This window comes from Falco naumanni, chromosome 11, assembly GCF_017639655.2.
Source record: "Falco naumanni isolate bFalNau1 chromosome 11, bFalNau1.pat, whole genome shotgun sequence".
In the NCBI taxonomy this organism is placed as follows: domain Eukaryota; kingdom Metazoa; phylum Chordata; class Aves; order Falconiformes; family Falconidae; genus Falco; species Falco naumanni.
The window spans coordinates 5,466,443-5,493,794 of NC_054064.1; the positions used below are offsets into that span (position 1 = coordinate 5,466,443).

General features: G+C 38.9%; 1 protein-coding gene across 8 annotated transcripts in view; it reads left to right on the forward strand.

Annotated features, from left to right (window-relative positions):
- The window catches only part of RABGAP1L (RAB GTPase activating protein 1 like), a 270,618-nt gene that overhangs the window by 174,636 nt on the left and 68,630 nt on the right, over positions 1-27,352 (forward strand). For 7 of the 8 annotated variants that reach the window (XM_040610555.1, XM_040610551.1, XM_040610552.1 and 4 more), the window contains one exon: positions 12,994-13,035. In XM_040610555.1, the coding sequence (XP_040466489.1) occupies positions 12,994-13,035 (42 nt within the window). Of the gene's footprint in view, positions 1-12,993; positions 13,036-24,958; positions 25,583-27,352 lie in introns of those variants that run through there. The other variant, XM_040610558.1, reaches the window with a different exon arrangement.

The following is a 27,352-nucleotide window of genomic DNA, read 5'->3' on the forward strand; positions in this document are numbered from 1 at the left end:
GCGTGGTATTAAACAAACAGTGAGAGGTGCCAAGCAGCACAACTGAATAAAGCTCTTCCCTTTTGTTTTTTACCACTGTTCCAACTGAGGAACGCATCACTGCAGATGCAAAATGGTACGTTTCTGTATTGCAGATATATCTGCACTTCTTTTAAAAAACCAGACAGAATAGTGATAAGGCTGGAATGTTTATGTTGGTAAAATACTAGTACTTCCTTTTGTCACTGGGAAATCAGGACATCCATGGAATTAAACCTGGTTTTGAACATGCTAGTGATTTCCCCTCTGATTTACATCAATCACAAATACCAAAAAATATAAATAAATAAAATAATTAAGAATTTTAAATGCAAAGGGTTTCATGAGTACAAAACACTGTTGACTCTAGTTCATTCTGTTAATTTTTATAGGGAAGTATTTTACTTGTGAATTTTCAGGCTCGTTGCCCATGCCTTGATAGGATTCATTATTAAACCAGTATGGTTTACCACTCATAACTCACTATTTTTTTCCTTGAGAGTATTGTTTCTTCTGCTTATTGGTGCACAGTTATAAAAAAGAGGTAGGTTAATACCACCAGGTAGCCAGGTAAGTGTGAAAGTTAGTAGTGGTGAAGTGTTTTCACATTTCCATATAAATAACTGAGCTTTATTTCTTCCACAATGTCGATGATTTTAAGTAAGCAAATAGAAGAAGTAGAAAGGTTGCTAGTTTTTCTGCTCTTTGTCCTCCTCTTTGGTCGTGCAGTAGGTGAATGCAATCCCTTGATCACTTTTCAACTGTTAGCGAGTTAATTTTCAGAATGAGCTGCTGGTGTGCATTTGATCATTCTTTGTCAGTTCAGTTTATTACTTCATTCTGATCTTGATGTGGAGCTGCACTCAGAAATGACCATTTTAAGAGGTCGCTTGTCAAAAAGTACAGAACATCTTTTCATAGTGGTGATTATTGTGATAGCACTGTAGTTACATCCTGTCTGAAGCTCCTGCACTTTTTGTTATATTAAGCTTGATGATAAAATATGCTGAAGAAGTCTTTTAGTCATGGTTAATATAGATTTAATATTTAGAATGAAAAAAGAAACAACTCTTAAAACATTTGCATTCATCTCACATCTGGCAGTGTTTATCTCAGCACGCCTGAAGGGATTACTCTGGGCACAAAGGTGAAAGAATCCAAGGAGAAAGTGGGAGAGTGCAACACTAGAGTTGGCTAGAGCAAGGGAAACTTGTTAGCATTTGTGGAGGGTAATCACATAAAGTTAACGGAGCCTCTTTTACAACAGCTAAAAATAAACCAGAAATGGTTAGAAAATGGATTGCAAGTGAGAAGATACTTGTAGACATCTTGAGAAACAGTGGGGCAGTGTGAGGCAATGGTGTAGACTATCAGGAAGCTGTTCCTAAGATTCATGAGTCAACTAGGCTGAAGTAACAGGCGCTTCTGAGATTTTGTGGGAGGAGTGTAGATTAAAATCATATTAAAATAAAAATGTAGTTGGCCCTCATCATAGAAGTAAAATCTGAAGGCTTATGGCTATAGAGTAAGAAAGAATCTATTCCTTAATGGAGGACTGAAATCATACTGTGAACCTGTCTGTCTGGTCAGCCTCCAGAAGGAGGAATGAAGCCGTCAAAACTAAATAAATAAATTTGTCTGCATTAAATTGTTCCTTACTTTATCTCTGAACAAACAGCATGCCTGTAATTCCAGCAACTGGAAGGAGAAAAAACAGTTGCAGCTGCTAACAGTGGAACAAAAAAAAAATCCTGCAAAAAAATCCTCAAAAAATCAAGAAGCCTTTGAAGTGTCATATGTTTTTAAAAACAAGCTTCTAGCCTTCTCATTAATTTGTCATAGATACAGATGAATTTTAAATAGCCTTCAACTTCCTTCCTGACTGTGTTTTCTCCACATCCCTGTCCTGTCTGTTGTTGACAAAATGTTTACATCCTATGTAACTCCTTTATGAAAGAAAAATACTAGGGGAAGAAAAACAGATAAAACCATTGCTGAATGGGTGCTGCCAACTAGTCATTCCAAGGGAGCTTCTCTGGAGTCCATGGAAATATTTGAATTATGGATGAACACTTCGTGTCAACCAAGAGGTTTTGTATGTGCTTCGTTTTTTTAGGTTTTGACTGCGGCTGGAAGAATGAAATTGGTCTTTACAGATACTCTTTAACTCTCAATCCAGAGAGGAAAAATACCTGTGGGAGATCCTGCAGTTTCGCCACTAACCAGGGAAGGTCATGTCCTTCTCTTGCACGCACAGTGGGACAGCAGCACAAGCCAGGCTGTGGACCTCCTGGGCAGGAGCATATCCTGGGAAAAAGTAGCTAAATTTATGATGGGAATTAAATTTTATGGAGAAATTTTTAAAATTCCATCAAAGCGAGTGACATTACACTCCAGGTCTTTTCATCGTTCTCATGTTAAATATGACTTGATAGAAAGAACAGTTTTCTTTAAATTCATATGGATTTGGGACTTGCCATGGCCTCTGTGTGATTCTGAGTTCTTTTATCTTGTTGTCTTCCTAAGACCTTTTGGTGTTTTGTTTCTTTAAGTTGTCTCCAGGCTGTTGAGGATGTGACTCAACTGCCAAATTATCTACATTTCCAGTGGCCATAGAATATTGTCTCAGTGACTTTGGGACAGAATCCATCACCCATCCTCATCTAAACATAAAATATTTTGGAGTTCTTTGTCTTTCCTAGAACGGAAACTTGAGGAAGATCTTGGGCTTGCAGGCAGGTACTCCATACCATGGTACATACTATAAGGCTTGACTGCCCATTATAAAAACACAAACATATTGATCTAGTTGAAACTTTTCATGTGATTACAGCAAAGTGCATGTTTTTGTCTACATAGGTATATTTTAACAAGTTGGTATCAACTGAAAATCTTTCCACAATGTTCCTTTCAGGTGCCTGTTTCAATTTTCCTTTGTCTCTTCCCCTTTCACGATTTCTGTTTGCATTGAAGAACAACTTTGTTGATGAAAGTCAGAGTTGGTTTTGGACATGCCAATCTTATTTATCAATATGACATTATGTTACTGACCACTCTGAGCTTGCTCTGCTTTGCTGTCTCTTTTTGTTCCATCTTAAATTATTTCAAGTCATGCTCAGAAGTAGCGACTCGTCTAGATAAAGTGCATGTTGCTTAGAGCTGTCCCATGTGCAGTAACTGCACCTGGGTTGTACTATAGATTATCAGAGAGTTGACATTTAACTTCATTTTGCATCTTTAAATGTTCACTTTAAAATGAAAATGTGTTTTAAAAGCACTAGATAAGTTACTTTAATTAGGCATTTAAAAGAGGGAAAAAAAAATCAAACGAGTTGACAGACAAGTTTTAAGCATTTTTAAAATTTTCATTATTTTTTCCTATTTAAAAAAGAAAATACTGTAACTGGTTGTGATATATACAGTACTGCCAAAACTAAAGGAGGGTCCGAGTTCAAACTGTCAATTCCATTATTAGCCTACAATTTCAAGTTGCTACTGGTCACCTCTGTTTTAAGTCGATTTGACTATTTTTATGTGCAGTTCTTGTCGATATAAAATACTTAAGGATTATGGTTTTCTCCTTTTAAGGAGTATATTAAAAAAACCCTACTACATGCTGCCTTTTCTGGGCTGGTACAGATATTTTTGTATTTTAGTGTCAGTAATTACATAGTCTTGTTACAAAAATTAATACTTTGACTACTAAGCTGCTGCTCTGTGATCAAGACTGAATAGAAGGGGATGCAACTGATTATCAGTTTTGAATAGGAAATAATTTAATGTGTTGTAATATAAGTAATAACAAAGAAGTGAAACTACCTTTCACAGGACCACATAGCAGCACAGTGGAAGAAGTGTGAATTGAAAGGTAGATAGCATCATTCCTTAGTGTTTGTTTGTCAACTAGAGCTTTCCAAACTTTGTATGAAATAACTGTTATAAGAAGTTTTGAGAAACTGTGATAAAGAAGGCCAATGGGTGTTTTTAAAAATCTTTTACAATGTGAATGACTTGGCGCTAGTAAATGCGCACCTATTGATAGTAAAAATGTGGCACTGTGTTGAGTAGTTGTGGTTCCTAGGAGCACTGCTTCGTAATGAAATAATGAAAATCTTAGAGGAATTATAACTATTGGCGCTGAAGATTTGATGTCTGTCTTATGTGCGTCTTGCTGAAGAATGGATGTGCCAGGAAACACTACACCGTATGGTATCCCTCAGATGCTAAGACCAGTCATCTCTGTGTGTTAGTACTAACTGAGTAGTAGATACCATAATAGCCTGCTATTTTTTATCTATCACTGTCAGATACTTCTGTGATGCCTTCCACAGAGTTGAGAAAGAACAGATTAACATTTTAATTTGTTAAACTTCCTCAGGAATTGAGTCAGGAACAAGCCCACTTCCTCTTTAAATCTGCACTCAGGTGAAATGTGAATTAAATAAAAGATTGTGTACAGTTACTTATCTTCTGTAGATCTATAGGGGAAGAAAAATTGAACTTTTTGGAATTACCTATTGTTGACATATTGTCTATGTTTATTAACCCTTCCAGTTATGAATGTTTTAATAGAACTTATAAAACAGCAAACTGGGCTTGCTAGAAACAAGATCTCTTTTAGTAAGAGCATATTAAAAGCTAGGCTTAAATTCTGAGTAGGTATAGGTCTGTGCTAAAGCTGCTTGCATTATTTCAGTACTCTTTGCAGAAGTAAAGTCAGTGGAAAAGGGGGTGGGTGGGTGGGTGTGCGTGGGTGTGTGTGGGTTTTTTTCCTTCTTACAAGGACAGGAGATTAGACTTTGGCATTTGGACTGCCTTTCCTCCTGTCCATTGCTCTTTCCATTATGCCTGCGAGGGAGCTAAGTCTCCTCCACTGCTGTTTCATGTAAAGACACTGGAAAGGATTTCTTTTTGAGACTGCTGTAACTAGCTTTTAATTAATTTAAGAAGAAAGAGAATAGGTTGTCTCTCAGACTCCAGATGGAAGACTAGAATTTGAACATCCATGTCCAGTGGTAACGCTTGTTTGCTACATTCAAGCATCTGTTGACATGTCAGCCATTATAATCTTTTAGGTTGCAAAAACTTGAGGTCTGCAATGGAGTTAGCTCAGGTTTCCTGGCTGTGGATGTGGATGTTTTGCTTTTATGTATTTAGATGAGTTATTTAAATCCAAGCTAAAAGTAATTTCAGCGTAATTTGTCTGATGACTACAGCTGTATTCCACTGTGGGGTTTTTCCAGTTTTAATTTCAGCAGAAATTAAAGTAAAAAGAAAGGAAAAAGGACGTAGTATTTTATTGTGTCTGATGCATGAGGAACTTTTAAAGCCTTTGTTGAGTGTATGCTTATAACATTGAGATTATAATGATAAAGAATTTTAAGTTTTTTTCAAAGTGAAGGTCATAAGAAGTACTAGGTGTTTGGATATAAAATTTCAATTAACAATAGAAATTATGTAATACCATGTTCTGTATTGCCACACAGACAGGGGAACACAAAACGTTCTATTTAATTCTAAAGCTAAAGTTTATAATAATTCAAGCCTGGACTGAGGAGAACAGTATTTTAATAGAGTACATCTGAGAGGTTCTTGGAGAGCCACGAGGTTTAGCATAACCCTTTACGCTATGTTGTCCAGCTGCTCCTGTGAGCATCCATAATTTATGTGTCTTCCATTCATAGCTGCAGGTTGTTGATCCCCAAAATAACAAAACTGCAATAAATGCTCACCATGAGCAAAGAAAAAAGAGTCTCACAACAATCTGCAGTTCAAGATAACTTATGTGAACAGGAGGTACCTTTTTGGTGATGTTAATAGATGTTGTGGTCCTGAAATGTTGCTTCTGTTTCAGAAAATGTTCTAAGGTACCGGTGACAGTCCCCGAAGATGAGGGACCTGTTTGAATGACCTAGTTTGCACCTTAGAGGGAAGAAGCATCTAATGCGATGTCACAGTATGGCTCTGAGTTACTTTCCCAATTGCTACTGAAATATTTTAGCCACTTACTAGTTGATGTTCACTTGGCTGATTTTTCTAGGAATACAGTAAATTTCCATAATGCTTACTTAACACCAGTGCCATCTGCTGTATTTGAATAACAGCATATTCTAAGCAGTCTTGGCAGTCCTCAAAAACGCTTCAGAAATAACTGAAAGAAAGTATCACAAATGGGAGAGTGATATTCCGTGAACAAATCCAGGAAGCTAAGCTAATTTGGGGACTGTTTTTAAAAAAGAGGATAGCACAGTCTGCCTGTGCCAAAACATTTTCCATTACTTCGTGCTTGGCATCTTGAGGCCGTACTGAATTTTCTGAGTATGTAAAATCAAAACGTGAACTTTGCATTCAGGTGGCTGTCGGAAAGGAAGAATGAATGTTGGAGTGTAGAGGGACAAGGGCCAGGACTGTGTGGTGGCAGAGAAAGGGCGAAGATGGGGAATGAACTGGGAAAATGCGCTGGGAAAGAGATCAGAGCGCAGGGAAGCAGGACATGGATTTAACAGGGGCAGGCATTTGTCTTTGTGTTATGTGACCACATGTGGAGGGGGAAGGAGGCACAGCTCTCTGTCACGAGGCGTTCTCAACCCCTCATCTTGTCTCCTCTCAAGGAAATTGGGATCAGGAAGATTCCTGCTCCTCCAAGCATGTCTAACAGCCATTCCCTGTTGCTCATGAGAGCTGGAGGATCTGTGTTAGCTACAGAGATACAAGACCTCTGTGTCTGTCCTCCTTATATGTATGTGATACGGCCCTTGATGCCTAGGCCCCTTTCTTCATCCCCATATTCATCAGGTTTGGGAAGAGGGAAAGGATTGTCTAAACCCCCTGTAATTTAAACTTAAACTTTGGAAAACCAGAATAGTAATGTTAGTGCCCATAACCAGCTGCCTGTGAATTAGGAACATGCCACTGCAGAAATACCCGAAGGCAGGGAGCAGTTTGGTACATGAAAATGAGTTCAGATTCTGTGGCGGTAATTTTTATTCTTTGAAAACAGTCACAGAAGCTGGAGACAAAAAAGCGCTAATCTCATAGCACTCTACCTTCATTCAGCCGTAGCAACATCTCAGCAGCAAATTATGTGAAAATCACCCAAAACATGTAAACATTCACTAGAACTTCTAAATTCCATTCATTTTTGTTGAAAGCAACCAACCAAACAAAATTTCATATGAAATCATACTAATACAGGTTCATGGTTGCCTAGTAGTAGTTATCATGTGCCTTTTCATGCTGCAAAATACACAAAGGTGGCACAATAAATGCTGAATCCCATGGTGCCATTTTTACCATCTCCCTGGTACCTGCTTACCTAATAATTGAGTCAACTGGTTTTAATTTGGTTTGTGTATTAGTCACAGCATCATCGTATCAGGATGGAGATTGCTGTGTTTTTTTCTTTCTTGTGTTGTAGCGTTTCCCAGTGTGAGCTCCTGTGGTAGGCAGCGTGTATGGAGTCACTGGGGGAAGCCCAGTCTAAAGAGTCCAACTGTACCTCATATGTTAGCAGTAAGATCTCTATGCAGTTTGATTTTTCTTTTCTTTTTTGCCTTTTCTCTCTCTAATATAACTGTTAGTAAGAAAGCTGTATCTGTTGCTTATACAAAGCTTGCTATTTTATGTTGTGCCTTATTTGAGTGAGTTAACCTTCCTTCCCCTTAGTTGTCATTGAAATAGAATGAATGTACAAGCTACACAAACTATCCGAGTAAAAGATGTTAATTAACATGTGTATCCCTGCAGAGCATGCTCCGAGTCTGTTACTTACAAAGAGAAATCTGAGCTCCAGACCATATATTTATTTTGTCAGCAAATTAAATACGTTTGTGACATTCCTAAAGTTTATTGTGTGTTCTCAACATATTACAGTTGCTAAATCAGTATTTTGCTGGAAACAATCCAAAACATAAATAGAATTTTAATTCTTCTTTAGAGTTTGTAACCCCAATTACCCTCTGCAGCTCCTTTGAAAGAGTATGCAACTGAACACATAATTATGAAACACTTTCGAATTATGAAACAATGTCAAATTAACTTCAGTTGAATAGCTAATCTCTCTTTAGCAAAAAAGGAAAATTCAGTTATTAGAAAGCTGGAACAGGTTAACTGGTTTTCCTGATGGCATGGCATGTGAGGCTTGAGACTTCTCTGACCTTAAGGAGGTGCTCAGTTGACTTTCACATACATCTGCTTTACCTGGTGCCGAACTTCAGAGAATATTGCATCGGTGTCTTCACTGTTTTCTTCTACATGTTGTGCGTATCTAGGAGCAAAACCACAGATAAGAACACTGATAAAAAAAGTGAATTTTCAATATTTTTTTTCTAAGAGATTCACTTCCTTTTGTTTGTGAAAATGATGCAGAGGGTATTGCCATGTAACCAGAGGAAGGTCCGTTAGGTCACCTTGGTTGGAGGGGGAGAGATGCTAGCAACCATTATAGCCTACCTTCTCCCAGAGGCTTCTGGCATTGAAGAGAAGCTTTAAAACAGGAGCTAAATTCCACAGTCATCCCCTAGGCAGATGTGGTCCAGATAACCACGTGATTAAATCGTTTGGCCTAACTCTTCTGTCAGCTTCATGCTGGGCTGTTGAGCTTTGCTAGTAGCAAGCGTTAGTTTGCTGCCCCCTTAACTTCCCTTTTTCGGGTCTCTGGGTAGATGGGCTGGGTCAGATGGGTATATGTGCTTCCTCCCTTCCAAAGGAAGCCACAGGCATCCTGTCTGTCACAGAGATCTCATTAAAGACAAACTGGATCCTGCAAAATCAGATCTTTACCATTTGCTGTTCTTTGTTCCCGATCTTCTTTTCAGGCCTTTTCAAAAGTCATCTTGTTTCAGAGTGCAGAGGGACTCAAAGTGAGGACCCTTCAAAGAGGGCTTCTATCTGCAGAAGGAATCTTGGCTTCAGAGGGAGTTAAGGAACAGTGAAAATCTCTTGCTAGAAGAGAGTTAACATAGTAAGATTAACACTTACTTTAAGCCAGTCTTAATTTCGTGCATGTGTATCATGCAGTTGAAGTGTTTCATTTTTACAGTCTCATGAGATACAGTTTCACTATTTTGCCCGTGAGAATGTTACCTACAATCCTGTTGGAAATTAGGGTCTTTTGGCCATAAATAAATAAGCAGATGCTTCCGTAAAGCGCAGTCTAAGTGAGTTAAATGGTGGTTTACTGGATGGTGAGCTTTCATCCCAGCACTATCGTCCCAGTAAGTACAAAGGGTTCTTCTGCAAAACGATGGTCCTTCTTCTGAAGTAAGTGCTGTCCTACGCAAGTCGTCGTAAAGCAGAGCACGGTCAGTGTGGCAGGCAGCAGGCGCTGGAAGGAGGCTGGAAGGTGGCACAAACGCTAACATTTTCCTTTTCCTGACCCTTATCTTACCCTCGTGACTGCAGAAGTGGAGGGTTGTCTGCTTTGAGACGAGCCTGTTCCTTCTCCAGAACTGCTGAGCTTAATGAGCTCTCTTAAAATGCTCTGGGCCTCTACACCAGCTTAAGAGAATTTTTAAATAGCACCTGTCGGAAACCAGAAGATCCTGTGCAGATGCTTAACTAGGCAGATAAGCCAGGCTGTCATAGAAACTGCTAGCCTTCTGCAAAAGGCTAGTTAAAAGCTCCGAAGAGAACGGTACCCACATGCCTTGTTTCTGGGATTTTTGCCTGTGGGCTTAATGTCTGTGCAGGCTGCACACTCCTCCTGCATTTACTCACCAGCAGCAAAGCCTCTCAGGTTGAAAAACACGGGAACAGCAGCATCATGGAGAAGCAATATGACATGATGATAAGCCCCTACCCATTCCTGTACTCTTATAACAGTTCTTGTTTAGTAAGTGTATATTTTTACTTCTGTCTGTTGTATATTAACCCCCCCCCCCCAAGCGTTTAGGCAATTACAAACAACTTTCACATTTGCATTTTTTTTAAATATTAAGATGAGATTTGCATGACATTAAAGCATTTATTTCAAAGTGCCTAGTTAAACATATGACCTTTGATTTTAAAAAGTAATTATCCAAAGCTTATTTCGTATGGGCTCCCTTCTCTTTCCCCCTTGTGGATGATTTGTATGTACTTTCATGTTTCCATTATAAAATTGCTGGAGGGATATTGCTAGCAATGATTTATATGTCTGGTGCACATTGGTATTTTTGGTCCTTCTTCTAAAATAGATGGAGAAGTTTAAGCTGAATCTTATAAATCAGTGTGTGGTAAATGAAGTAGGATTTTAAATAAGAGATTGGGGAAAAATGAGCTGAGCCTTCTTTTTCATAATCATTAAGCTTGGCTATGTCAGAATAGTCTTGCATGCATTAGGAAAAAAAATAGCTCAAGTATGTGGATCAGCGGGTATAAAGTGCCTTGTTACGATGGGTAGGTAAGGCACTGCATTTGAAATCTAAAGCATCTTGCTGTAAACCCAAACACGAGTAGATGCCTTACTGTAGGTGGCCAGATGACACCTCCAGTCCCTCAGCTGTCGGGGGTATGTTAATCCTTCAGGTCCAGCAAGTCCAGGCTGGTCAGTGTGGAGCTGCAGCACCTGCTGCCTCAGGTCTGAAATACCGCCTGGATTTGGGGGTTCCCTCTCCTGCTGAGGAAAGAGGGAGGTGCGGAATGTTTTCTGTTCCCAGGAGTAGCAGAGTGCCACTCAGGACAGCTGTATAATGAAGGTTTTAAAGTTCTTTTGGTGTTCTGATTTTAGGGGGCTTGTGTGTTGTCAGTAATGTGAGGGAGTCTGTCCGCTGCCCTTTGCCCAGTGGGGCTTGAAAAAGAGCTGAAGATTCTCAAAGCAGGAGGAAAACTATTCTGCTGCGTTTGCTATCCACGTGAAGAGTGATCCTCTAGGAGGAGTACCAGGAGAGAGTCTGATTAGTTTGAATTCAGAAGTGATGTGAATTTTGGGCAGATCAGAAAAAAATTATATCGAAAATAAATGAAAACTGGTTTGGTTTTCTTTTGGGTTTTTTTTTTGGTAGTGTCAGAAAATACACAGGATACTAATTCCTCAGTAATCCAACAATTAGACAGAATACTCCTACTCATAAAATAACAAAATCTGATCAATCAGTTAAGAAGAAAGCACAGTGTTTGTGATGCCTTGTAGCAGTGTGTCTCCGGTTTGTAGGTTGTATGTTCACAGCAAATCCTCTCTGTTGGGAAATAAAAGTTGTTGATGTCATGACCATGTGGAATGGTATGTTGACTTCAGGTTGATATTTGGAATAAAACTGAGAGTACTATGAACTTATTTTGCTGCTGGTGGTGCTAGTATTATCAGTGTCATGACTGAAATTCACAGATAGACTTTTTTTTTTTTCTGTTAAAAAGAAGTATAAAAAGCGAAGTAACCTTGAAATATTTGTTCTATTTGGAAGAAGGGTTTCCTGTTGATGAAGCCAGGTTCAGTCCTGCTACAATTGTGACCTCTAGTGGAAAAAGTCAGTTTGATATCATAATGATTATGCGTCAAATTGCAAATTAATTCACAGAGTGTTGCAATATTCATTATATCTAATGTCGTAGCATTTCCAAGACTAATTAATGGTACCTTCAAGGCATCATACTACCCATGTAAAAAAATGCAATTTCTTCTCAAGAATACCTCTGAACAGTCTCTGCAGATTTTTATGAAAGCTAATTTTTATAGAAATATGATCTCAGACTTCCAGTAAGAGACTTGGAAAAATATGCAGTTGCAGAAGCAGAAATTCATTGGAGAAGTTTCCCTTAGAAAAAGTCCTGTTGTTATCCCACAATGATATGTATTGCAACAACAGTATTCCTTGTGTGCAAATTTTTAGGTATCAGCTCTGAAAGACATTATAAGAAAAGATTTATCATGACATTAAACAAGCAGGCAAGAGGATTTGTAAAATACAATCTAGGAAAACAGTCTGAACACAAAGTACATAGTACAAGTGAGACTTGCATATGGTATTTTTCATTATTTCAATGAACACAAAGCTCTTTATAATCTTAAATAATCAAGATAAGTAGGCTACAGACAGGAGAGGCGCTTCCAGCAGCAGAGGCAATGTGTGCTTTGCCAGCAAGGCTGTCAGCTTGCATCCTCTGGCCTGATCTGCCCCTGGCTACTTTTCCAAGCAGGACCCCAGGAGCAGTTTCAGTTAGGCTGCTCCAAAGGAGCCTCATTCAGGGTACATGTTCCCCTTCCCTCTGCAAAAATCTCCAAGTCTTGATTGTCAAAATAAAAAGACGTTGAACAAAAGCAGAGGAATGCTATTTCATATTTTTGTATGCAACGTAAGTGGAAATGTAGCCTTTTTCACCCCTCTGTGATCAGTCACATGAGTGGGTTTTACTTTCTTTGATTTTTAAATAATTTCACATCATCACTGTATTTTTCGCTGAATAGATTTCTGTACACTTGTGTTTCCAGCTTTATCGAAACAGAAGGCAACTCTTTGATACAGACATCAGCTTGCTTACCTTTGAAATAGTTTGGACTTTTGGTTAATAGCAGCGAAAAAGGTGTATTGTGTACTAGTGGGGTCTTTTTTTCTTTCATTTTGGTTCTTTTTTTACAGTTTGAGCATGAAAGATTGTACATGGTTAAACTGAGCTAAGCTCAGTTACTTGGCAAAAATGCTATCAACTAGAATGTTTATTGTGGTTTTTTAATGCCCTGCTTGTTACAATATTTTGCACTGCTCGTGAAAACCAGCATTGACAGGTACTGAAACGATGTAGGGATATTCTGTCGCATCCATAGCACCTGATTAATTGAACAGTAACATTCCAAAAGCTCCAAAGAGCCGTCTTCTTCCCCAGCCGGGAGTTTGGAACCTGTGCCTTGGGGCTTTAATGATGAACTTTGAAGTGTAGCAGGGAAGAGGGAGGCATTCCCCAGAGACTGGCAGCATCTAGTTTTGATGCTACATAGTAAGTAATAGGGAAGAGAGGCTGGTATGCTGGGACTGACTGAAGTATTTTTCTTCTTATTTTCAGGGTATGAACATAATCTTCCATGTAGCCTTGGCTCTCTTAAAGGTAAGTCATTGATTAGAAGGGGTTTGTTTGTTTCTATTTTCAATGTTATTAAACTGTATGGAGTATTTTCTTAGCTTAATATATCATCTCTAAGGGAACAATAATAGTGGGGCTTCTGGAGGAGAGAACGCATGACAAATATCTATTTGGATAGAGATATCTTCAAAATTGTACTTAGAGTAGGTCTGTTTCTATTAAACTTGATCCTGTCACAAAGTTCATGGAACAAGGAGTGCAGTCTAAGGATTTAAAAGTCTCGTGTAATTACTATTAAGAAAACAATTCTGATTCACAGCATATTTATTTTGTGGCTGGGCTCTTTATTATAAATATTCAAGATGCATGTGGTTGAATATTATTTGGTATTGAATGTATTTGTAATGTTAAGAGAGGAATGGAAGTCTTTTATAATATGGAGAACTTCTATCTTTGGCTTTGACACAAAATTTACCTGAACAAACAAACAAACAAACAAGTAAACCTTTAAGTAAAGCATTGGCCCTTTTGATGCCAGTGAGATAGTTCAAAGTTAACTTACATCAACCTTCACAATTTGGCTCTAGTTGAAATCCAGTACAGGTTCAGGCATGTGGTATGGAATTTGAAATGCCACCTTTGAATTCAAATTATATCCTTGTCAAATAATTAAGGCTAAGGCTCAGGGTAGAGCAGCCTGTCACTCCTAACACAACAGCCCCATGACATGTACGCTTACTAGTATCATGAGGCTGTTGCTAGTTCTCCAGTGGGTTTTCCTTATCATTTACCTTGAAAAGGAGAACAACTACTGGTTGAGTTACTCAGTAAAGAGTAATTTTCAGAGATTCAAATTCTGTGGCAGTTTTACAGAAGAAGTGCTCCATGCCAGGAATATATGTATGCTGCTGCTGTGAACAGAGTAATTGGAAATTTCGGAACACATATATTTTCACTTGAGGTAGGGTAACTTTGGCAAAGTACTGCAGTGTAGGTATGAGACAGTATTTAGCGTTATGGTAAGGAAATGTCCAAAATAATGTGTTTGACACTAACAGAGTTAATGTGTCAAATGGGGCTGTGAGTTTCTGCATGAGTATATATATTAAATGAAGTTGCCTATAAACAGGAAATTTCTTCCTTGTACGTTTCCAGGGAAGTGCTCCTACACAAATCTAAATTTGTAAAAAGGGAGGAGGGAGGTGTGTGCTCTTTTCTTCCTGTTTCATATTTTATTTGCAACTACGGGGGCTTGTTAATGTTCTGGTTTTTAAGGCCAGTATGGATAAAGGGAAATCTAGTAGGTTATGGTGTGATAGTGAAGAAGTGAAAGCAAGCATCCAAGCAGCACCCAACAGGTACGCTGCCACAGTAGTAGGTTCTCAACAGAGGTAGAGATACTAGCTTATGGATCTTAAAACTGAAGAAGAAAAGGAGAGGAGTACTTGGACTGAGCTGAAAATAGCTGGCAAGGTTTCTGGGAAATGGGAGCTTAGTTCAGTTTGGTTGTGAAGGATGATTTTGAGCCCGTGGGGATGCACCCAGTGGGCTGCTTCCAGCTGCCAGTGGTGGGAATGGTTGAACTGAGGTTAGCAGCAGAACAACTATTCAGAAAATGTGATGATGTTGGAAAGGACTAAAATCCTTAACTCACAGATGTCATACAGCACGTAAGGATTTTTTTTGGTGTTGAATAATTAGCCCAATTTTGTATTAAGAGTTGGTTTCAATTCTGCTTATAGCAATTCTTCTTATATATGCATATATTTGCAGTAGGCTGTATCTGCCTGCTCTGGCAGTAATAGGCTGTAAGTGGTAAGGGAGGTATAATCCTGGGAAAGTATTTCTATATTGCAACCAAAAACAAGTACAAAGAAAATACAGGTAAGACAGACAAGATTCTGGGTCAGAAACACTCACGTCCGAGCACAGTTCCTTGGTGGTACCAAGATGGAGCTGGTGATTATATACAATTGAATTAGCGTTATGATTTGCTTTCAGCAGGAATTGCTGTTCCGTTAGGGAGGAAAATAATTTTCTACTCCAAGACCTAAAGTAATTTTTTTCCTATTCAAATATGTTCATAATCTTTCCTAATCATTAGAAAAATCATTAGAAAGTGATTTAGCATACAGGTCTTTTTAAGTTACAGAAACTGAACGTGCGTGCTGCAGAGCAACCACTTTAAAAACTGGGCTTCTGAGCTCTTGTCTCTCTCTGATTCTGAAGCAAACTAAAACAGCCTCTAAGGATTTGTTCCTTGTTAAAACAGAGCGATTATTCTCTCATCCACAATCTTTTGGATTCTTTTTAATTTGGACGAGGGAATCCTTCGTCAGTGGGATATTGAGTGTTTATTGTGTAAATGCCGTTTTGCTCACTTCCTTGTGAAGCGTGTGCCTCAGTCCCTCATTAAATAGCAACAGAATAAAGCTTTTATCTTGAACTCCCTTCTACTCAATGCAGTTTCTCACTGTTGCAAGCAGCTGCTAGTGTTCAAAGCGAATGCTTGTTAGTTTTGAAATGACAGTACTACTTCTGTGACCAATTACCCGAGACACCTTGATGCAGTAATCTTTGGAAGATAAACATGTATTTAAGACATGAGGGGAATCCTTCCCTTTCTCCTAGTTCTGAGTATGATTGTGGCAATGAATAGCTAAAGCTTTGTGACCTCCTATGGAGGCCATAATTTGCAATAGGGCATTAATCTGATTTCTTATAGAAGGAAAAGCGTGGTCTTTTTTTCCCGTAGCATCCAAATGTTACGCTTTTTAATGCATGTCACTGCTTTTCGTGTATTCCACAGGGCTCATCAGCCAGGCTCTCCAGCTGGTGGCACTATTTTACAGTTTGAAATTAATCACTTTGTTAGGTCATGGAGAGACTGCAACTGAATTAACATTTAGTAAACCGAGCTGACAGAAGATTGAATCCTTCACCTTTCATTTTCTGAGCAGCAGAAATACAGTGAACACTGGGGTGTGCAAAGAACCCCAGTGTTGAAAAAGGCAGAGTAGAAAACTGGTTTAGAGCAACTCAACAAACAACGTCGGTATTTTTATTTTTAAAATCCCAATTAAGACCGTTAATTATGAATGATAAAGGAAAATACACCATTCCAGTGCCAGCATGCTTTCTGATCTGTTTTGTCATCAGCTAGTTAGTTTCTTAGTTGGAAATTACAAAGTAAGCATTAAAATCTTCATATGTGCTAAGAAAAAAATATCAATAATAAGCTTTCTTTCATATTGTAATATTTTGGTAATTATTTCCTTAATCCTCTGATTGTGCTACCTTAGCAAAAACAGCTAAACACGTGCTTTGTTTTTGAATTAGCTAACTGAGGCAGACGTCAAAACGTGATTGTGGACAAATCGGCCTCTAGATTAACTACTGTTGTAGTTGCTAACTGCTGAAAAGGCAGGGAGGAGTACACGTGCAGGGATGAACCACGGGGGTTTAAGATGGGTCCATATCCCAGCTTTCTTTTTGAGGGTTCATCTACTCATGGAGTGCGATTTGTAACAGCTCTTAAGGTCAACGCTTAGGTTGTTGAGCTTTCATCTGGCTGACATTAAGGACATGTTACTTAATGCCAGAGAAAAAACATAGTTTTGAACAGGAAGATGTATAATATTCCAAGTAGAATGGGTTGAAAATAGTGAGAAGCAACGTGTTTGTTACTGCTTGTGTTTCCCAGCCAGTGCGTTATTATCTTACAGAGTTTCACTTCAGTACCTATGTTACCTTAAAACCAGTACTTCTGTACATTGTTCCTTGAGCTCAGGCAAATGCAAGCAGCATTTCTAACGGTGCTTATGAGTTCTTACACTTCTTCTCACTGCGTGTTATCGAGTGATAACTGTCTACTACACAAACAAAACAGTTGTGTTTCTCGGTTATTTCTGTTGCCACCTTTCGGTCTCAATGCTGTTTGTGTCAGTCTGTGCCCAGCAGATTAGGGAGAAGCATACTGGTTGTAGTGGCGGGGACAGCAGATGATGCTATTATTCAAGTAGTTGATACAGAGGCTCCCTAGATTAAAACAAAAAAAACCCCAACAAAACAAAAAACAAACAAACAAAAAAACCAACAAAAACCCAAACCAACAAACTGTCAAACCTACCTCGTATAAGGAGGGTTATTTTTTATCTTTATCTTTTTCTGTATTTGGACTGCAAAGGACCTCCTGGGCCAAAGAAATGCACCTCCGCTATATGATGCCATTATGTGACACAGCATCCATTTCATAAACTAGTAACAGCAGCAATATTGCTGATGGAAGGCCGTTGCCCTTATTCCAGTTTAAATTTATTACTGATCATTTTACACTTATCTACTCTTATATCAGCATTGCCCTTTATCTCAAATAGTCCATTTCCAACGACACTCACACTAGTGTTTATCACCTTTAAGTATTTATAGATACCATTCATATTGTTTACTAAATAAACCAGTATTTTTAGTTTTCTTGAACTCCAGAGCATCTTAATAGTTCTGTATCTCCTCAATTCTGTATTAATCTTTTTAGAGGTGAATGACTGAATCTTTAAGAGAAGTCACAATGTTTTCTATATTAATGTATTTCCATATTTCTAAAAAATCTACTGCATCTGAGAACTATGGGGGCTGTTTGCATGAAGTAGTATTCATGACGAATGAGCGGGTTCCACAAATACTGTTTCACCACCTGAAGTTTGGGTTTGTGTAAGAGCACAAATTTTGAATAAAATTATTATGTACTTCTGTATACATTTTGCATTTCACTTCTTGATGAATTTGCAATAGTGAATTGCAGGTTTTCTTTTCTCACTTTCAAGACATTATCTTCTTTGGATAGACATCTGACTTCACCTGTCTTGGATTTTGTCCATCCATCTCCTGAATTACTGCTTGCACCCACCCAGAACTTGGAAATCAGATCTGAAATTTTGTTCTGTGTTGAAGACGTAGCTGAAAAATCTGTGCTTGTGAGAAGTGTACATACCCAAAGATAGCCAGACCCGTCATCTGGGTTTGTGCAGCTTAGATCTTGCTGGTGGTGGGTAAGTGACACCTCTTCCTTCAGGAAGCTGTGTTGCTTGCAGTATAAACTGAAGTGACCAGTGTGACTTCCCTTGAGATATGTCTCACTTTGTCACCTGCTTCAGAAATTATCACTTGCCACAATCTAGCCTGGGGCGTTCGTGTTTTAAAAAGTAGTGTATGTAGTCTTTTAAGAAAACAAAGAAGGCAAAAGCCAAAGGGTTCAAGTCGTAACAGCAAGTAAGGAAATAAAATATATTGGCTAGATGAAAACAGGCCGTAGAGGAGGAACAGTTAAGTTGAGCAATCATACTCTTCCACATCGTACCGAAAACTTGTGTAATCTTACTGGCTAAACTTCTGAGGATGTCAGTGAAGACTGGACAGGTGCCCATTTTAGGTAAAACTTGCATATTGTCAATGCAGATAATTAAAAAATGTGGATTGTCTTTCAGTCGGGAATGAAATTGTGATAATTACTGTAACTTTTTGAGAGGTATCACATGAGAAGTTCACTGAGTGTGTAGGTAGAGGTACTTAGGCCTTGTATCCAAGAGTTATTTCGTTCTCTCTCTGCATACAGATGCTGTTCTTTGCATTTGCAATGGCTTGAGGAGCCTGAACTGATTGTTAAATTGGCACTGCTTTAAGCCAAGGGTTGGGTGAATTGACATGCAGGCTTCCTTTCCAACCTAAACTGGTTTTGAATCTAGGTGATCTGGTTTAGTCCACTCTGTAAGTGCATTAAATCTTCAAAAGACTCGTTTCAGGATAAAACAGAAGTGTCCGCATTAGAATATAAGGAAAAATAGATGTTCTTTGTATTTTTACTGAAATTTTTTTTAGCTTCTTTATGTGGCTGATCCCAGGATAAGAGCTGAAGCTTCTGGTAGAGAAGATCGTGACTTTTTGGTGCCAGGGATCAGAACCAACTGTTCTGTTTTCAAAGCCTTCTCCATTAGGTAGAGGACAAGAAATTCAGTTTTCAAGAGGCTCTCAGACTCTGTTTTTATATTTCTAGTTCCTAAATTGAGGATGTCCTTAAACTGTAGGTTTTGCAGGGCTGAAGAATTCCTCCCCGACACCCGCACCCCCTACCCCAAAAACCAGTATGTGGTGACTGGTTGGAGTTTATCTCTTTCGAATGAAAAATCTGTGCCTGAAAACTTCCAAAATCATTCAACTCCCAGACTGCTGATTTCCCAGCCTTAATATAACCAATTTTCTCAATGTCCACATTTATCTGCATACTAAAACTCCATCCTGTCCTGACTAGTTACTTTCTTAGCCCATTTGATCTCCTCATGCCTGAAATTGGTTAGATTTCTATTAGGTGAATGTTCACCATAAATTTGGAATTTTGAGGGAGGAGACGTTCTCTTTTTAAAGGAATAGAAGACTGAATGCAGAGAAGGTAACAAAAAATTTGTTGGACTGCATTTCTTTAGCAGCGCCGAACCCTGATTTATATATTGATGACACCTCCCCATTATATTGTCTGTTTGTAATTTCGAGATGTTGGAAACTGAAGATGGTGTTTTCAGGACTGCATACAGTTCTGACTGATGCTATTAGGTTTTGTTATTTATTATATTTTATTATTTTTTTAATATTTTGTATATATGTGCCTAGCAAATCTTGTGACCTTACGGAAAAATTGTTTCTTAAGTATGTAATTGAAGTAAATAAAAACGTAAAATAGTTATTCCAGGTCAGACTTGTAGGCTTACCTACCCAGTATCTTGTTGCCAATAGTGGGTACATAGGAAAGACTGTAAGAAAAGGGCAATAATACTCATAATACTCTTTCTTCCCCTGCCCCCCCTGGCAATTTGTGTCTTGGAGACTCTGAGAAAGAGGTGGTGTCTCACATTTAATAACTCTGTATGATTTGTTACTCCAGGGGTTTGTCTGGTGACTTTTTGGACACAGTAAACTAGCAGCCACAGAGATTTTCTCAGTTTATCATTCTGTTTGCTTTGAACCTGTCACCTGTGAGTTTCATGTGAGGTTCCTGGTTCCTGTGTTGGAAGGCATTTTGGACAGATGGTACCTCTTCATTTTCTCCACACCACTCATGATTTTGTAAGTCTACATATCCCTCATCAAAAGTCTATGTTCCAGGTATAATAATCTTTGTTCTTATTATTTGTCTCCACATTTGGAAGCCTCTGATGAGCTTATTCACTCTATAAATACTTTACTGTCTCTGTTATCTCCTTTTTGAGAAGGGAGGACCAGAGTAAAGCATAATATCAAAGATTAAAACACATGGAGTTATACTGTAGAATAATGGCATTCTCTGTTTAGATCTCTATTCCTTTCCTATTAATTCCTACTATTTGGTGTATTTAGTTGACTGCTGCTGTGCACTGAGCTGATATTTTCATAAAACTGTCCAAAGTGACTCCAGGATTCATTCCTGAGTAGCAATTGTCAGCTCAGAGTCTATAATTTATATATAAAATTGATAACTGTTCTCCATATGCATCCATTTACATTTATCTACATTGACTTTCATTTACCGTACTATTGCCCCGTCATTCAGTCTCTTACAGTCCTTCTGCAATTCTTTACTGTAAGCCCCTGTCTTTAAACCCTGAATAATTTAGTAGCACTTGCAAACATTGTCACCCCGCGGTTCACCCTCTTCTCCAAGTCATTTAAGAACAGACCGACCAGCGAGACGCCAGCACACATTGCTGGTGGAATTTGCTATGGAAATTAATTTTTTTATTGTGTTCTCTCTAATAATGGTAAAAATGTAAACTTCACTAAATCCAGATTACAGTTGTAATTAGACCTGAAGAACAGAAAGGACAAAGTAATTTCTGATAAGGTAAGAGGTGAGGTTGTTATGGTGGGCATGATGTAACGCAGATGGATTTTTCAGAGCTGTTCTGGTGCAGAATTTTTCTTATCCTTTTACAGGAATAAACTTCAAAGGGAACTTTCTTTTTTGTTCTTCCAGTATTACAGACTGTTCAGCTTTTCAAAGTCAGTAATTTTTGCGACTAAAATGTGAAAGGCGATCCAATTTGTTTCCTTTTTTTGTTTTTTACAGTTGACATAGAAAAGAGAGATGCTATCATACATCATCATTGATCAATTAGGAATTGATATAGCAATTATGAAAATGTTTAGTTTATCTGAGTAGTGACCTTTCAGTATTGTGCCCCATTATCGTAAAAATTTGATATTCTTGTCAACGCAAAGTGCAGGGTAGGAGACGAGACCAGTGGTGGTTTTGCAGGAAGGACTGGGGTAGAGGGAGGACACAAAAGGCTGGGCTGCTTACTCAGGGGGAACGTGGGCAAGCAGCGGGAGCAGAGAGGGATGAAGGAAATCTATAGTGCTCCCATAGGGCCATCATTTTAAAATAATGGCAGGTGGGCAGGTTGCCAGTTTTTACAGCAAGTAGTTGTGCCTTGTTCAATATGCAAGTGAGAATACTGTTACCTGGGAACTAACCCACTATGTATACCTTAAAACTAACATGTTTGTGTTCAGGCTCTGTGCATTCTTGGCTAGAAGATAGAAAAGATAGAAAATCTAAAGGTAGAGGCTGCAACAGTCCTGATGGCACATACTTTTTTCCCTATAGAAAACAGAAGAAGAAGCACAAAGCTCCCACTTCAACTGTCATAAAATGATAGATAGAAACCCATCATTTGTTGTGGAATTCCATGAGCCTTTCCCAAATATTTTCTCAGGTTTTATATACAGTTATTTATTTATTTGTTTGTTTATTTATTTATGTTCTGTAGTGTTTCATATGTTCTTCTAATTTGGTATATTTTAAAGTATGGAGATTTACAAAGGACTTACCAAGATCCTTGGTATCTTGCTACAAAATTCAATACATACAGGTAATTTCAACTCGCATCCTATATGGTTTTATTTGCTTAGAAAATATTTTGCCATTAGCCACTTCTTCTCAGTTCATTGGACATCAGCTGTGTACGTCTGAGCAGAACTGAACTGCATCAGTCCCATGTGAGTAAACATGGATAGGAAGGTCAGAAACAGGATTTAACTGTACTTAAAGACCAGATAGATAGTCTGTGACATGGAAATCAAAGCACGACTAATATGTGTTCATCCGAAGATATTCTACTTGCTGTACCAGTTACTGCCTTTTGAGCCATTTTTAGTTTTTAAGTTCGCTTCAGTCCGGCCCTTCTGAAGAAGGCAGGACAGTAATCTAATGGCATGGATGAGAGTAGTGAAGTTTACATGAAGGGAAAACCGCAGTTCCTGGTCGGACATGCATTAAAATAACATATAGTGTTCATTGAGGATGTGGAAGTATTTAAGAATAGTAGGGAGTGTAAAAAGTCTCTAACTGCACATCTGAATGACAGTTCACTGTTAAGCTGTGTGAAAGGAGCTCCTGAAAAACACAAAGTGTTGAATTTCAGCTGATAATTAAGGTGTGGGTTTTTTTTTATTTTAGAGACCTCTTTTTAAACAAGAAATCCAGGCCTAATGTAAAAATTGTAATGATGGTAGTAGACCGCATCTCTTGGGAAGCTAATCCTGTAGTTAATTTTCCTCTTTCCTAAAAATTTACACCTTATTTATAACCTGAATTCATCTGGTTTTAGCTTCTAACTATTGGATGCTATTATAACTTTCTACAATTAAAGACTTTATATAATGATCACTTCATTTTTCGTAAGCCTAGGCCTTGCACAAAGTGAAGCAAACCTGAATTTCTATAAGGATGAGAGTTAGCTATTAGCTTATTGAAGTCTGGTATATGCAAGGAAGAATTTAAGGCTTTTGACATGGATGGTGCTCTGAATTCTCTGACCTCTTTCTTGTTTTGCCCACAAGTCACTGGTGACTGCTGGTTCACCTCTGTGCTTCTAGGCAGTTCTGTAACTTGCCTCCCAATCCATGCAGTATAATGCTCTTACTCCTTTTTAACGTTTTGAGCAACGTTTTCATTCACATGTGGAATGTGGAAGATAAAACCTGATGTTTCTAAAATACCACGTTTACCAGCATGTTGTTTAAAATAAATGAAAACACTTAAGAAATTCAGAAAAAACACGGAAAGCTACTCCCTTTCCTTTGAAACGTTTCGCCCTACAAACATAAGTCTGGTTAGCTGATAATTTAACCTGTGATGTATAATTTAGCAGCATGTGGTGTTTACCTATATATTTAATAACAAAATTCATAGTAAACCAGAATCTCTGTAACTGCATGCAGAGAGATTTTGGAAAGTATAGGAGAGTTCCCATCACAATCTTCACTGTAGGCTTAACCTGGAGTTGTTGCTTGTGCTTTTGTTCTTGAGTCATGGCTTCTCTTGTAAAGGACCTCATAAATACCCCTCATCTCAGGACTGCTGTAGCCTCCACCTCTTCAGAACCCTGCTCTGTGGACTGATCCGTACGGAAGATTTTTATCTGCAAAACAGTGGTTCATAACCTGAGACACTTAAATCAGCTTCCAGAAGACCACCTGTATTAAACAGCTTATCCAATACGGCGCAAAATTTGCAGGTGCTTTAGTTGACTTAAACCCCATGTCACCAGAGGGTAAGTGGGTGAGGCCTCATTGTCATCCTCTGTCATCTTTGACCTATGACTTCTGCTGGTTCTGCTTTAACCATTTTCCCACCTGCTTCGTGTGTCACCATGAGCCAAGGTGACCTCTGTGGGTGGGACTGCTTTTGATAATAATGTCCTTTTAAAAAATAATACTAATTCTCATCCAAGAGAATTTACTTATATTTGAAAGGAGTCCACTATGGGTGGTATGTCAGACTGAATGCAATTAGTATCTTCTTCTAATTTTCTCTGCTTTTTGTAGTACTTGTCTAGTCTTGTTCACGGTAAACATGCTTATTATCTCCATGCTACAGATTTTTGCTTGGCATTAGTATTTTAACTAAATATGTTTTTTCTTGACATGTTAGACATATGATATTTAGAGCTATATTTGCAGAAGTGTTTGCTATTAATGTGTTTTAGATCCATAGAGCTCCTCGCAATATTTTAAATTACCACCTTTCTGTATGTTAGATGTGTATGGAATGTTAGTGTCTGCTCTGATGGGAAATGTGTATTGTTCTGTTACGTAGCCCATTTTATAACTAGGCAATTCGAAAATGAAGCAGCATAAAAACGTACTTTGTAAAATCCATGAAATGAAGTAATACCTGCCAGGCTGTCTTTACCCAGATGGCAGAGGCACCTGGCCAGTTCCCTGCATGGGAGCAATGTGAGGCAATTTAAGGTGTGACATCATAGCATTTTCCTTACAAGTGTGCAGTTAATTTCTAGAATCAATTCAAATGCATGTGCTGACATCATTCCCTCTCTGCCCGTCATCTCTAGATTTAGAAATGCCTCCTGAGAACACAGCGCTGGAAATTATTATTATTTAAATTATTGAATTCAATCCTGTACAAGCTATGCAAAGATGGGCTATGGCTTCTCAGCTTCTCAGAAGCCGCCTGCTGCTCTCTCCTCACCAGCAGTCCATCATGATGTCCTTGCTCCTCTCCCATCCATCATCTGGGAGGGATGAGGGTCTCTTGCCCTACCTGCCCGTCTCTGGGTTGTGCTGACTCTGTATTTGCATTATTCAGAAGCGGATTGACTACAACTCATTATATCAGCTGGCAGGCCAGTTTCTTCCTAACCATCAAACGTTAGAGGATGCAGTTCATGTGCCGTGAGCCTGGGATTCAAAAGCAAAAACCCTTACAGCTGAATTGATTTAAGGTAGACGGGGAGGGGGAGCTCAGCTGTCCAGCCGCTCACTATTGGCTTCTTATTACGGCATTCTCCCCCGAGAGGCTCTCTGCATGCTCATTCACCCCCTCCTCCTCCTCCCAGCCCCCTCCTTGCCTACCCCTTCATTACTGATTCACAGCGAGAGGCAGCAGCGGCAGCCGCCACGATTGTCACGAATCAGAGATTGCAATGAGCTCATCCTTTTCTCTTTGCAGCTTTAGAACTGCCCTGGCTTTATTGCTCTTATTGCTGCTGCTTGCACACACGTCCACAGACACAGAGCCCTAAAAGCTCTCCATTGCTTTTCTCCCATTCAAGCTTTCCTGCACTCATTTTCTGCCATTTTCCTGCTTTTTAGGTACATTTTTAGATCCATGTTTTCTCTGGTTTGTTTTTCAAATCTACTTTGGACTCTGGCTGAGCCAGCAGGGTGGATCATATTTTTCCTTGATTCTTAGCAAAGATGCCTTTCTCTTTCTGAGAGACCAACGGGCATTGCTGTAGGCGGCCATCCAAGCCCATTTCAAAGATCTGAGGCTGGCTCTTCTAATCTTGCACTTTTTTGAAATTGCTGTTCAAAGCCTGTTCTTCTCACTCTGGATACTTACTACTTGCTGCTCATGGAAGAAGGGGTGCCTTGCAAAACCCCAGCTGCCAAGCTCACACCACCTGTCAAAAAGTCCCAGGACATGCATGACGAGAGAAGCAAGCTGGTGAATGAGTATGCATGTCGGGTGCTGGAACTTCTGGGAATGGGGCATCGCCTATTTGTGCCTCGGCTGCTTGCGGTGAGATCATTTTCTTGAAATTAATTCATTGCAAATTTCCCATCTTCCCTCCCAAACCTGCATTCCCCTCCCCAGGATTGCTGACACTGAATGGAGGCATGAGAGGTCTCTTATATTTTTTCCTCTTGGCTTCTCATAAACCCATCTGCTAAGCACTGAGTCTTTTCTTTTCTTTTTTTTTTTTTTTGTAATGTCAGCTGGGAGGGCTGGATGCTAGTCCTGCTAATGGGGATCGGTGCCACTCCTTAACTAGCTTGAAGGGTTCACAAACAGGGCTGCCTTACAAAAAAAAAAAAATCTTTCCTAAAGCCATGAATGCTTTTGTTCTTAGTTCTGTAATGATTCCAAATAAACAGCATGCCCAGTCTACTCCTAGATACTGATTAAAAGTGCAATAATGCTCAGCATTTCAAATTTTATACTTGTGACATCAAAGGTTAGCTTTAAACATTCATAAAAAATCAATCTGTGTTGATGTATTTTCGTTTACTGTTGTTTCTGTGTTTGATCTTGAGAAGGCAGTTGACAGTATGTAAAAAAAGTTTAAAATACATGTGTAGAATTATCTGGGAATTAAATTGTTAAAGATGGTTTTATCCATCATAGCAAATGATGTCTGTGTGTGAAATGGCCTGAAGTTGGTGTGGTGTGTTACGGTACGGAGGAGCACACTTATCATTTCTACTGCTGTATGAAGCAGACTCAAACCCACAAAAGAGTGGCAAATCCAGGAGTCAGTGCCTCCTCCTAGCTGAGTCTGCTCTGGGGTGTTGTAACTAAACCTGGCTGCAGCTCAGAGGTACACTTGCTCAATGGCCTTGTACATCAGAATGTCATTTTGATGTGATGCATGTGAAGACAGTTCTTTACTCATCCCATCCCATTTCCTAGTGGGATGGTGCCTTTCCTTTATTTCCGTATGCTGTACAGTACTGTCAGGTAGTTACAGTGACCTGGCTTAACATTTTCATCGTCCTACGGAAGCCTGTACCCGTGTTCTGCAGCATACTCACAGAAATGAATGTGCTCTGCGTATTACGTTTGGTGTTAAAAAAAAAAAAAAGGGTGGGCGGTTGAACCAGTGTGTCTCTGCACTGTGAGATGTTGGATAAAAATAAAAAATTCACAAACTCTTGATTGCTAGTGAAGCACAGATGAATTTGCATATCTACAGTCACTTGTGGAATTGAGTGTAGTAGCTAATAACGCATGGTTGAATCTGTTGTGTGAATGTTATTCCAGTTTACCTCTAAGTGTACCTAAACACTCATGCACCCCATCCTGCTGATGGTCTCTTGGGCAAGGACTGCCAAATCATTGTGAATTGTTTTGTGATGAGCTCTAAGGAGAGCAGAGACAAAACCACGAAGCTCTTTTTCACTCTACTTAATCAGGCTTTGTATCTGGCCCTCCAGATGGAGAATACCAGGAAATTTAGCATACTTCATCACCCAGGCAGCTTAGCTTTGCTGCGTGACATCATGCTGTTTATTAAAAAAGAAAAAAAGAGGGGGGAAAAGGCAAAATAATACAAATCATGCTTGTGTTATTAGAGAGTCTTGACTTGTGGAGTCAGCGGGGTTTCCTGTCAGGTTTTATTAGCTTAATATATCTCTTCTAACATATATCCCTTTTGACATATACCCCTTCTGTAGATGAGGAGAGACCATGTTCCTGATAATTTTTTTTTAGAATGAGAAATCTCTAGATACCAGGAATCTATACTTTAATCAGAACTGAAGATATTTCAAAACCTCAGTGTTGTCATAA